This window comes from Ixodes scapularis, unplaced genomic scaffold (genome assembly GCF_016920785.2).
Source record: "Ixodes scapularis isolate PalLabHiFi unplaced genomic scaffold, ASM1692078v2 PGA_scaffold0__279_contigs__length_252992795, whole genome shotgun sequence".
In the NCBI taxonomy this organism is placed as follows: domain Eukaryota; kingdom Metazoa; phylum Arthropoda; class Arachnida; order Ixodida; family Ixodidae; genus Ixodes; species Ixodes scapularis.
The window spans coordinates 57,221,264-57,233,306 of NW_024609835.1; the positions used below are offsets into that span (position 1 = coordinate 57,221,264).

Consider the following 12,043-nt stretch of genomic DNA (forward strand, 5'->3'; position numbering starts at 1 on the left):
GCTGTTCGTTGATGTCCCTATCTCACGTGCCCTACCTTCCCAAACTCTGTTTTTGCCTTTCTTTTTCTTTTGTGCTTTTCTCTTGCGGCAATCATTCTCCATTTTTTTGTGCTTTAATTAACATAGTTCCTTGTAGTATTTTTTTCATATTTTACGTTTTTCACGCCATGTATGCGCTGGTTCGATTTCTAAAAGACCAGGACAACCGCCGCCATGTGCTACCTGTGCACAATATCCGCAATTTTGCTCCACAACACAAGATAGACTTTGACAACAGAGCTGTGCACACGGTTTTCTGGAAGGACGACGTGGACAGTGAAAACACGGGAGACTACTCCGCACAAATTCTGATGCTCGGTGGTAAGCATTCATTGTTACACCTCGTTTAGGTTCCCTTAACACCAATAGACCATTTGCAGTATTCCCAAGCGCCTCGGCCCGCACTTAAGGAATCATGAGAACGGTGTTCCTTCAGCTCCCTAGTGATCACTAATTTTGTACCAACCCGATAGTTAGTTTTTGAGCGTAATTCAAGGTCACCCTGAACAAGCACCTGATATACCCCAAGGAACTGTCATATCACTTCTAAAATTGCTCGTCAACGTCAGCATTTTTGATACTGTGCATATGCGATCCACCTTTCAGCCTGGCTGAGCTGCAGAAATCTCTTACAATATTATCATTCTCGTATTTGTTGTTTGAGCAAAAATTGCTTAAAAAGCCGATAGTTCACAACAACAAAAACCAGGATGTAGCTCGGAGTCCGCGGGGCTGTTTATAGCATTTTTAGTGTTTCTAACTTAATATCAGCATGATAATAATGTAAGAGATTTCTGCAGCCCATCCAGGTTGAAGGGTGGACAGCATGCACAGTATCAAAAAAGCTGACATTGAGAAGAAATTTTAAAGTGATATGACAGGTCATTAAGGTATATCAGGTGCTTGTTCAGGGTGACTCCGAATTACGCTCAGAACCTGTGTAACCGAAAGTAGGGTCGAAATTACCGTCCACTAAGGGGCTGAAAGAACACCGTTCCCATGATTCTTTTAGCACGGGCTGGGGCACTTGGGAGATATAGCAAATGGTCTATTAAAAATGCTTGGATTAATTAATCAATTTTTTCCCCTCGTTTTGCAGTTTCCAAAGAAGAGGTGAGGGAATGCCCTAAGAGAGTTCCAGTGCCCAAAGTGACGGTGGATGAGAGCTCCGAGGACGAAACGTCCACTCAGAAAATGAATAAACGGGTAATTTTCTATCCCAAACTTCAGCTAGTTCCATATTCATTTCGACCAGATCAGAAATGTAAAAAAACCGGACGAACGCCTCCTGAGATGCCTCGGCCCCCGTTTCAGTTCCGAAGCAAATCAGTGGGTGCGTTAAGTCCGCACTCCTTTACTCCTACTCCGACGCTCAGAGTTTCATACTCCGAGCGCAGCAACTAAACGACGCATAGTGTACAGGAGCGCGACACACCGAGGCTGCGTTCCAAACCTACTCGAATGGATCTGAGTTACCATGGCGGATTATGTCACGTGACAACAAAAATAGAGAAACGCTGGGCGCGGGTAGGATTTCGATAATCACCTTTACCCTAGAGTTAGATCGAGTAAGTTTTAAAACACGCCCAGAGAGCCCAGAAACTATCGACGAGCCACACGAGCTCCTTCCAATCGTGAATACGGGTGGCAGAAACTGAAAATGTTTCGAAGATAAAAAATTAAGCCCAAGTGGAGCGGCAGTCTAAAGCAAAAGAGACGGCGACGTTATCAAGTTTCTACGAACGTTTGAATATTCCTGAAAGGTTAGAAGACTCGCTTTGTGAACATACGTGGAAGGTCACCTGGGTCATACCATTTATTGACCATGCATGCTGTTCCAAATTAAGTTAAAGACAACATTCTTGAACCTGCTTGTCGACGCAGGAAACACTCAAATTTGTCAGAAATTCTTTGGTTTCATCGGTTCCGTCTCGCAGCTAGACGGATGGTATATGCAGATACCGGCACACCGTCTTTCGATATATCACGTCAATTCGTTTTTAGGAGGTATGCATGGAACAAACCTTTCCCGCAACGCTGTAAATGGTGTTTCGGCTTTCCAATCTAAGTATCTCTATTCGCTGCGGCTGGGCTAAGCATTCTAAGCAGGGCAGCGGTCTGTCCTTTTATTACAAATTTTCTGTCGCCGAGCTATCGGCACACTCGTTCGATAGATCAATTCGTTTTCAGGCAAGACGCGCAAACAAACCTTGTACTCGACGGTAACATTATTAAACCACTCAGTTGGGAAACTGCCATAGAGACTGCTTTGAAAACGTGGCCCCGATTTGTCCTCAAGCACCGAGCTAATGACGAACACGCCACCATTTTTCCCGCAGCAGCCATTCGGGGAACCACACATTACTTCTATTTTGGCTTTAATCCGACATTTTGGCGCCGAAACAGATACAGCGGAAGACATTACGGGGGTGCAACCCCCCTCTTCCCAGCGGACGCACCACATCTTACTACCGAAGTTAAAATGCACCTAGGTCGGGACGCGCTACCTGGAAGCTAGCTGAGGCATGGTTGTATAAAAAAACAATATTAATTGTGCCGCAAAACCTTGCAATCTAAAGATTTTAAAAACATCACGCACCCTTCATTTTGTACGAAACTCCAAAAAATTTAATACAAAAAGAGTCTTTTCCGTTTGTTTTTACGCAAAAACAGGCTTTTTAAAAGCTCAAGGTGACCACAGTACAGACAAATGATAAAGAGTGGCGCTGTTGTCGTATTTAGCTCGGTCTCGGTGGACGCCAGCGGCCCATGTTTCGAAGGAGAGTTTCCCAACTGAGTGTTTTAGTAACGTTGCTTGACAGTAACTGATGTTCCGGCTTTTCAATCGAAATATATTTATTCGCTGAGCTAAGCATTTTAAAAGAAGCAGCGGTCCAAATGTCTCCTCATTTCGACAACTTTCCTGTCGCTGTGCAATCGGCACGCGACCGTTTGATAGATGAATTTCTTCTTCAGGCGAGATGCCCGAACAAACCTTTTCCGGAACGCTAACTGCTGTCTTGGCTTTCAAATCAAATCGTTTTTACCTGCTAGATTAAGCACTAATCAACAGAAAAGGAGCAGCGGTCCGGCTACGCCTTTCGTCTCGACAGTCTCAACAGCGGCGCAGCCATCTTGTTTGTTTATGTGACGTCACAGAGCACGAAGAAGTCACTCGCGCTCCGAGAAATTCTCGGTGCACGAAGAGCGCGCTTGAGTGTCAGTCTCCGATGGCACTCCTGTCCGTTTAGTGCAAGAGCGTCAAACTCTCACGCTCTGGAGCACGGACTTGACGCGCCCAATGTCTGGCACTTACTTAGTTCCCTTGCCAGCAAGTTGCTAGGTTATCTGATTGGGCTGCTCTGGCCAAACTAGTAATTGTAATCATTTATTGCATCACTTTCACTCACAGGCAGCAAAAAAAAAAGAAATCTAATCAGGCTGCTGCCAAGAAAGATAGCTACGAGGCTATCCTTCAGAACCAGATGAGCCAGGCTCACCAGAAGAATTCTGCTATCGGCCCATTCACCGTGAGTATTGTGGATAGTGTGACATTTAAAAATGTTTGTGACCCTGTCTCATCCTAGCAGGATGGCATTATGATCAGCATTGTTTTGTATATTTCAAAATAATGTACAGCAAAAAAGACAGCGGGCTTCCGGCACATCGGACTCCGATGACTCGCTGCTTCCCAGCAGCGAGGTGCAGGAAGCCAGAAAGAAGACGAAATACTGGAATGCCAGCAAGAACAAGTGCGTGCCCAGCAGGCACTCCTAGGCTCCAAGCTCTTTAGAAGTGAGTAAGACTGAGTTGGCTCTTTCTTGTCTGTTTTGCTTTTGAACTTATTACATTATAGGGTTTACTCTGCAAGTTGTTAATTACAATATGTAATATGTCTGCCCTTATCCTAAGCACTAAAAATGTGATCAATCATACTTTATAAATAAATTTTCATTAAATTGTTTTAACAGTGGAAGAGCAGCAGAACCAAAACAAGGTGGCAGCTCTGAATCATGGCAGTCCAGGTATGCTTTTTGATGGTATGAGTGTCGTTGAGCTAGCAAATTTGTATCTAGGTGATTTGATCTGTCTGATTTGATTTCATCCTCCAAGTCTACCCAAGACTAACTTGCTTGGCATATGTAAATATTTACCCAGCTGATACACCGGGTTAGAGTGCTTGGGAGGCTTTAAGCTAATGTTTTAATGATTTAGTGTGTAATAAGATTCTAAGGAGGGGCAACAGTCGCATGACTACTTCGCATTCTTGAAGTATAGCTTCTTTTATAATACAGCACAAGAGGCTGATGTGCTTGCTGAGCCTTGTCGAGCTGCACAGGGGTTGAAACCCAGAGCAGATGGTAAGTTGGCCGGACATATGACCCTTTGGTATGACACTTGATTCTTAATATATTGTATAAATTTACAGCAAACCCGGGGCTGCTGGTTCAAAAAAATATGAAAAAGAGGTCCTCCGTAGAAGGTAAGTTGGCATTTGTGCAGATTTTACACGTGAAACATAATATATTTTATGTACTGCATATATTTACAGCTAGCCAAGGCAGTCAAAGCCAAGCTGATTGCACAAGTGCTTCCATCACCGGTGAGTTGACACATTTATGCAGATTTTTGCATCTTAAACTGACTGCTCTGAGTGCACTGTTTATACCTACAGCAAATGCTGCAGCTGCACAGTGTTCTGAGGCTACTGTAAAATACCAGGCAAGCACCCACTCAAGATTTAGAGATAATCGCGAAGAAATGGGGGGCTGGCGCTTGTCCGGTCATCAATTTTACATATAAATGTACTGTGCATATTTTCTCAGATCTTGTAAATTTGGGAATGGGTGCTTAGTATGGAATGAGCGGATGTGCGGTATTCTACGGTAGTTCTGGCGCAGGTGAGTTGTTGGCATTTGCGCAGCTTCTTGCATCCAAAACCCACCGTTCTCAGTGCACTGCATACATTTACAGCTAAACAAGCCGGGACTGCAAGTGCTTCCAGGGCTCCGAGTGTTTCAAGTGCCAGTACTGGTTCAGGTAAGTTGACATTTAGACAGTTTTTTTGCTGAGTGCACTTTATGTAGCCATCCAAGGCGTGCTGCATGGAGTTTTTGGGCCAATAGTTGTATGACCATTGTTTTGGCTCTGTGTATACAGCATTTCTCCATGAGACACACTGACCTGCATTAACTCTTTGCAGCACATGGAAGGCTGGCACAAGCACCTCAAGCTGTAGGTCCTGTTGCAGGTAAGTTGACTCTTGACACTCTAAAAAAAACTTTTGTGATCTTGTTTGATTTTATTTCCTCCTGCTTGCATGCATAACTTGAGAAAACAGAGTTGGGAATTGTGTCGAGTGTAATTTACCTAAATGTTTTGACTGATTTTTAATTTTAGCATTGACTGGCTTGTGCCCTGCAGAGTTTACGTACATGGCTGATGGTCGTGTAAATATCTTGTCGTCTTTTAAGGTGTATGTGGAAAAGTTACTGCCACAAAAAGAAACAGCTAGGAAAGTCTCTGGCTCATTAGCTAATAAAATTTATGTGCAAGGAGAATTCAAAAGCACGGCAAAGAAGATAAGCTGTCTGCTTATCTGTTTGTTTTCTGAAGCTATCTGGCAATGTGCGAAAGCACGACTTCTGCAGTCCTGTACCCAGACATGAAAGAGCAATACCTTTCTTGATTACCTTTGAATGGGGCAACTTGTAGTATAAAATGCATTTCTTTGAGCGCGCCTATTTGAAAGCAATCAAGAGGGGTATTGCTCTTACGTGTCTGGAAGCAGCACTGCAAAAGTTGTTTTCACACACTGGCACATAGCTTCGAAAAACAAATTGAAGGACCGAGGACAGCGGGGTATCGATCATCTGCCTGAGGAGAAGGATATCCAGGATACCGACTGCAGTACAGAAAAAAGGAGAACGTCACAAGATGTCTCGTATTTAAAAAAAAAAAAAAGTTGAAAGTTGGTTTGAAGTTTTAGTAGTCTTTTCAGCACCCATCGAAAACAAATCAAATATGTGCTAGAGTCAATGCAAAGGCCAAGGGACTGTCTGGGAACAAGTGCACCAAGAAGTATGTCAGACTGTTTGTTCTGTTTTTTTGGGAGGTGAGTACAGCATTCTACTCTTGTGTGGCAGCAACTGCATTGGCTAGATGGGGCAGTGCCTGAATGACAGACATCGAGGACACGCTTGGTCTCCTAGAGCCACAGTGCAGGATATGTTCTAATTCACTGTACAAAGTGAGATTGTGGACTGTCCTTCCACAGCACTACTATTTTAGGCAGGCACAAGGACAAGACGACTTGTGAAGAGATGAGCCTTATCACATCAACAGCGGTGGAAGTGACCGTGTAATCCATGCATCATGGCATTGTCAGATGAAGAGTTAGAATTTCTGAAGGGGATAATGAAGGTTTCGTGCATGCCAGTGTGAACTTGAAGATCAGTTATCATAAGACTGACAGACACACTTGTGACGTACAGTTTAAGTATACTTTGTCTTTATTCCCTCCTAGTAAATCATATACTTGTGAGTCAGCGCCTTTCCTGTCGTGTATGTTCCTTATTGACCTCATCTAGTAGCACTGTTTTACATAATTATGTTCCATCTGCTTACAGCTTCACCTCCAGAAGCGGACAGTACTTACGTCAACCCAGGCAAAACGAGTGGTGACGCACACCAAGCCGACTCTCGTCGTGAAAGAGACAGCCCAGTCCATTTGGACTACACCTGGGCTGGCAGTATGAAGTATGTCATGCCAGCTGCCACCCAACAAGAGGGCCTCGGGGGAGCAGACCAAACCCGCATTGACCCCGGAAAAGGTCAATGTTGTTGAAGGTGGGTACGTAATCTGAACATGAAACAAAAAATAATTTGGTCAATTCATTTGCAGCTACCTTGCACCATTGGGCATGGGTAAAGGTGGACATCACGAGTGGTCTCCAACTTTGGAAACCATCTTGCCCGAAAAAATACAAGATTCTATTAAATCAGTGAGGTGCAAAGAGGCCTATCACAGGACATAATGAGCATCTTATTACTGCAGCTCTCTTCCCTGGAATAAATTGTAAACAAAGTGCAATTGCATCGCATTTCATTATTTGAACTAGTTCAAAGAGGATTTTCTAGTGTCAAGCGACCAGCGACAACGGAGCAGCTGCTACTAGGATTTAACTGGTCCTAGTTGCAGCTGGGATCTAACTGGTCCCAGTTAGTCCCAGTTGCATCTGGTTCCAGTTAGATCCCAGCTGGTCCAGCTGGTCTAACTGGGAACCGTTCCTTAAACCAGTTGAACTCGGACCACTTGAACTGGGCCAGCTGGTCCCAGTTGGTCGAGCTGGTCCAACTGGGAATTGTTCCTTAAACCAGTTGAACTGGGACCAGTTGGATACCAGTTGGGAAATTTTCACCTGGGTGTATGGACCATTCCACTTACAGCTCTTAGGGCGGCGCCATTATGTTCGAGCGCAGCGCTGTCTACATTCGTCCAGGCACACCCGGCGCTCCCGACAGTCCGGCATTTTTGAGCTGTAGCTGCGCGCTTCAGACGTACCAGGTTGTGGTGAGCTAGTGGCCGCTCGAGCTGTTCTGTCACAATTATTTTTAGAAGCAATTTATAGCTCGTTTACGCAAGGGATATCAAATGGTAGTTCTTTTTTTTCAACAAGAATACAACTAGCATCATATTTCGTTTGTCTAAAACGATGGCGACCGCATCCGCTGGATGTAGCTCCAACGTGGGGTCGGCGACACCATTGAATCCATCGGACCAGAAGACGTTTCTGATAGGTGAGTTCCAAGCATGCAAAAACCCTGCTGTGTTAGTTTGATCCCTAACTAGAGAGCGAGATTGGCCAAGGGACGCAAAGTTACGCGAAGAACTTCATTTTACGCGACGATAATGTAAACCCTAAATCTTTTCACATTAGCGTGCCCCTTCCTTGTGTATCATTGGTTTTTTTATGGACGAAGAAAAGTTAGACCATGACTGTTAAAGACTGCTAACTTATCACGTGAGTTTACAAACTATTTCATGCCATTAACGGGCCGCCGCTAATTCGTGTCGACAGTGGCGTACCAACTTGTTTTCGATTGGGGGCGGGGCGGGGGGGGGGGGGGGGGGGGTGCCCCTGGTCTCCCTTGGGCACCGCCGGCCAGTGTTTACCCTGCCCAGTGGCGGCCGCTTCAGGGGGTGCAAAACGGATGCCTTGCCCCTCCCCCCTCTCTGAGACCTGGGGGGCGACGGCCCCTCTTGCCCCCCCCGTTGGTACGCCCATGCGTGTCGGCATCGCTACTAGCGACTTATCGACTTGTGCTGCAAACTCTCAAGATGAGCTTCCAGTTCTAAGTCGCGGGGTTTTCGGCTCTCATGTGCCGTCAAAATATCATTAAAAGTTCTGCGTTCGAACTGCGATGACCAGAAGCTTGAAGTGTTCAGGAAATTATATATATTTTCTTCCATTAAAGTATTTGAATGAACGCCCATTAATCTAGCTTCTTAACTTTTCTGCTCATTACTGAAACATCTCTTTTTATACTATTAACAGATAGCATCAAGTATGTGCATCGAAAAATGGTCAAGTGCTGGAGTGACGACACCAAGGTGTGGCCGACCATGCGCGGACAGAATATAATTTGCTACTTTCTCGAGACAAAGGCCTGTGACTGAAGGAGGCGAAGGCTTACAAAAGCCTAGACTCTTTTTAACTATGTGCTAAGTGGGAGGGTAGGGGAAGTGCTCGTTCACATCCCCACACCAGATCTGACATACCTAAAAGGTGAAGTGAGGCCCTCTCAGGCGGTCAACAAGAAACCACGTATTGCGTGGTGTTGTGCCAGACCATCTGGCGAGGTGCTGACTGCAGGGTGCACCTGCATGACTGGCCAAGCACGCGTTTGCAGCCATGCAGGTGCCATCATGTGGAAGGTGGAAATGGCGGTGCAGCTGGGGCTCACAGGCCTATCGTGTACGGACACTGGTGCCTCGTGGAACAAGGGAACTAAGAGGAATGTTGAGCAAGCCGCAATGACCGACATCAACTTCAAGCTGGAAACAGGCACCATGCAAAAGAACAAGGACGTCTTGCCACCGAAGAGAAGCCCAACGCCCCAACTGACGTCTGACGAGCAGCTCTCGGATTTCTACAGCAAGTCTCCTTGCCCTCATCTTATGAGTATTTCAGGTAAGAATACCAATCTGTAGGTCTGAATAAAAATGAAAGCAAGTTTAGAAGAAATAACGCTATTCAACACTGAGTGCCTATTTTTAGAAAAAGAAATTCAAATCCCAGTTTGAGTCGGTTTGTTATGGAAAGTATTTCCAAGCTGACAAGATAATTCGTGCATGATACTTCAAACCATGTGCAAGGCTTAATGAAGGCACCTTCGACCGAGCCAGCCAGTGTTACGCAACAACTATGCTCCTTTGGTTGTCAACACCTGGTTAGCAAATTTCTTAATTATTATATGTTTCTGCACCCTGAGGCTTATTCTTTTGCAGTGGAGCACTTGCAGGTAATATTTATCAAAGTAGACACCATTGTCCCCCAAGAACTACTCTCCTCGCTGTTAGTATTTTCTTAAAAGTAAAAATAATTCATGCCAAACATAAGGTTAGGGTGTAAATGAGCTGGTGAAGGTTGAACATTATTGAATAAGACCCCGAAACTGGGACATAAAGGGACAAACAACAGTCTCCTTGAGACTGCATTGTCCGTCCCTTCATGTCCCAGTCTCGGGGAGGAGGTTAGTCAATAATGCCGAACATCTACCTAAGCAATTGCCTGTAAGGAAGCAAGTCATTAATGTTGTGTAAATGTCAAGGAAAATTGTAATGCTAACCACTAATCTATGTAACAAAAGGAAATTGTTTGTGGGTTCTCAAGACTCTCAAGAGCATACCTCGGCAAACTTATTCATGAACTCGCTCATTCACCTTCATTCACATTCACGACGTGAATCTGAATGGCCCTGAAGGAATTCTTAAAATTGAAAAAAATCATAATGTAATGGTGAATGACTTTGTGAATTTGAATGAATTCGTGATGTGATGGTGAATGACTTCGTGAATTTGAATGAATTCGTGATGTGAAGGTGAATGAAGTCGTGAAGTCTTGATGTGATGGTGAATGACTTTGTGAATTTGAATGAATTCGTGATGTGATGGTGAATGAAGTTGTGATGTGTTGATGTGTTGTGATTGTGAATGACTTCGTGAAGTGAAGAATTCATTGTGATTGAATGACTCAATGAATTTGTGACGTAATGGTGAATTGCTCGTGAACACGATGATTTTGTAATGTAAGTGGCTCGTGAACTTAATAAGTTTGTGATGGGAAGTAATACCATAAACTCAATTCTCAACGTGATAGGGAGTACGGTTATGAATTCAGAATAGGTGGAAAACATGTTACGCAGGTGCTTGCTTGCTTGCTTGCAGGTTGTTTTCATCCTTTACCGCAAACGACAGGGACCCATTTGACTTTAGCGGTTTAGGCATCAGCCTCGCTGCGTAGCCATGCGCGCCTCAGCGCGGTGGCCCTTTGTCGAGTCAGGCCCTGGTTTCAAGCGGCTGACACAAAAAGGCGCCACCAGTCCCCTTTTACAAGAACTGCGAACTCGTGAAGGGCTACCAGCCATGAAGTCGAATTTAGCTAGCATGAACCTAAATGACTTCGTGAATTATGCGGACTTCATGATGTGATTGTGAATTCCGGTGAATTCGTGTTGACCGTGATGGTGAATTCCGGTGGATTCGTGTTGACCGTGATGGTGAATAACTTCGTGAAGTGATGGTGAATTCAGATGAATTCGTTAGGTGATGGTGAATTCGGATGAATTCATGATGTGATGGTGAATTCCGATAAATTCGGGGTGATGGTGAATGACTTCGTAAATTGGTGATGTGATGGTGAATGACTTCGTGAACTTGGAGGCGGCGGTGATGTGATGGGGATGAATTCCCCGCGTGGTTGAACAACGTGATGTGAAGGGGATGAATTCTCGGCGGAGTTTGAAAGCCGTGATGTGAAGGGGATGAAGTTTTGGCGCGGTTGAACGCCGGGATGTGAAGGGCCGCGACTTCGGGAGGTCGGAGTACCTTGTGACGTGAATGCGAATGAATTTGGAGACGTGATTTTGTTCGTGATGCGATGGTGAATGAAGGGGCTCTAAAATGCCTACTTATGCTCAAGAGTAGACTCAACACACTGAAAACAGATTCAATATGGGCGAGAAAGCAAATTGGGTGGATGTCTAATTTGCATTGCGTCTTCCTACCAGACATAATGACGCTGGTTCTTGCTCTGCTAAAACTAAATCAGTGCAGCAACACTGCTAACATCACACAATACTGAAATCAGCACTGGTTGCCGGTACAATGTTCATTCACATCACAACAGGTAGGGGAGAAGATGGTGATATGAGCAACAAAACATAAAGTATACCGTTACACTACCCACTCGGGGCCTGCTTCCGTCTGATCTGTTTCGGATCATTTTGTAACTTAGTATTGTTATGTACGAGTCATTTCTTTATGCTTTCAGGCACTCTTCTCCACAAAACACTGAGAACAGATCGTCCTGTGCAGCCTGTCCCTGCTCGCCTACCTGCTCTTTGAGCAGGTAGGCGAGCAGGCATGAGAAATATTCTCATGAAATGAGAATATTTCATGACTGCACTGTTTTTGTAGCTGTGCTGACCATGAAACAGCGGTGTTTATTGTCTAGAAAAGCATTGGCAGCGGTGACAGGTTCATTCTTCTAGTGGTGCGATTGCTATACTTTCAAGCTCCAGGCATTCTGGAACATGTATGTCTTACTTGCATCTTTCTGCTCTTCAACCTATTTTTGTTGTATGAGCTCCATGAGCAGTATTGTGCCTCCGATAAGACTTGTGACAGTACACTTTGTCATTGGACGTGGATTGAGAAGTCTGTATAATGCCCCTTAGGTGATGCCCCTTAGGTGATGCCCCTTAAGTGCTGCAGGAGCGG

The 12,043-nt window shown here is 44.8% G+C and overlaps 3 protein-coding genes across 3 annotated transcripts; 2 read left to right on the top strand and 1 right to left on the bottom strand.

Annotated features, from left to right (window-relative positions):
* Positions 1-218: 218 nt before the first annotated feature.
* LOC115323425 lies at positions 219-4,179 on the bottom strand. Its single transcript, XM_042291989.1, has 6 exons — positions 4,169-4,179; positions 3,679-3,826; positions 3,457-3,569; positions 1,749-1,775; positions 1,137-1,225; positions 219-358 (listed from the first exon to the last, which is right to left on the bottom strand). Exons 1-6 carry the CDS (start codon positions 4,177-4,179, stop codon positions 219-221), a joined length of 528 nt encoding a protein of 175 aa, XP_042147923.1.
* A 318-nt stretch (positions 4,180-4,497) lies between these two features.
* Positions 4,498-7,047, top strand: LOC121836786. Its single transcript, XM_042291994.1, has 5 exons — positions 4,498-4,522; positions 5,014-5,079; positions 5,243-5,290; positions 6,669-6,872; positions 6,944-7,047. The coding sequence occupies exons 1-5, from the start codon at positions 4,498-4,500 to the stop codon at positions 7,045-7,047; spliced, it is 447 nt and encodes a 148-aa protein (XP_042147928.1).
* A 1,264-nt stretch (positions 7,048-8,311) lies between these two features.
* On the top strand, positions 8,312-11,668 carry LOC121836788. Its single transcript, XM_042291996.1, has 2 exons — positions 8,312-9,233; positions 11,595-11,668. The coding sequence occupies exons 1-2, from the start codon at positions 8,927-8,929 to the stop codon at positions 11,666-11,668; spliced, it is 381 nt and encodes a 126-aa protein (XP_042147930.1). The 5' UTR covers positions 8,312-8,926.
* The last annotated feature ends 375 nt before the right edge of the window (positions 11,669-12,043 follow it).

Excerpts from the sequence above, each read along its gene's own strand:
- LOC115323425 (XM_042291989.1), bottom strand. Across the intron at positions 1,776-3,456 it reads ATTAGATTTCTTTTTTTTTT|AAACTTGATAACGTCGCCGT; the intron begins GCTGCCTGTGAG and ends AAACGTTCGTAG. Across the intron at positions 1,226-1,748 it reads ATAACGTCGCCGTCTCTTTT|TGGACGTTTCGTCCTCGGAG; the intron begins GCTTTAGACTGC and ends TCATTTTCTGAG.
- LOC121836788 (XM_042291996.1), top strand. The coding sequence starts at position 8,927 with ATGACTGGCCAAGCACGCGTTTGCAGCCATGCAGGTGCCATCATGTGG. Across the intron at positions 9,234-11,594 it reads TCATCTTATGAGTATTTCAG|GCACTCTTCTCCACAAAACA; the intron begins GTAAGAATACCA and ends TTATGCTTTCAG.
- LOC121836786 (XM_042291994.1), top strand. The coding sequence starts at position 4,498 with ATGAAAAAGAGGTCCTCCGTAGAAG. Across the intron at positions 4,523-5,013 it reads AAAGAGGTCCTCCGTAGAAG|CTAAACAAGCCGGGACTGCA; the intron begins GTAAGTTGGCAT and ends ATACATTTACAG. Across the intron at positions 6,873-6,943 it reads CCGCATTGACCCCGGAAAAG|CTACCTTGCACCATTGGGCA; the intron begins GTCAATGTTGTT and ends ATTCATTTGCAG.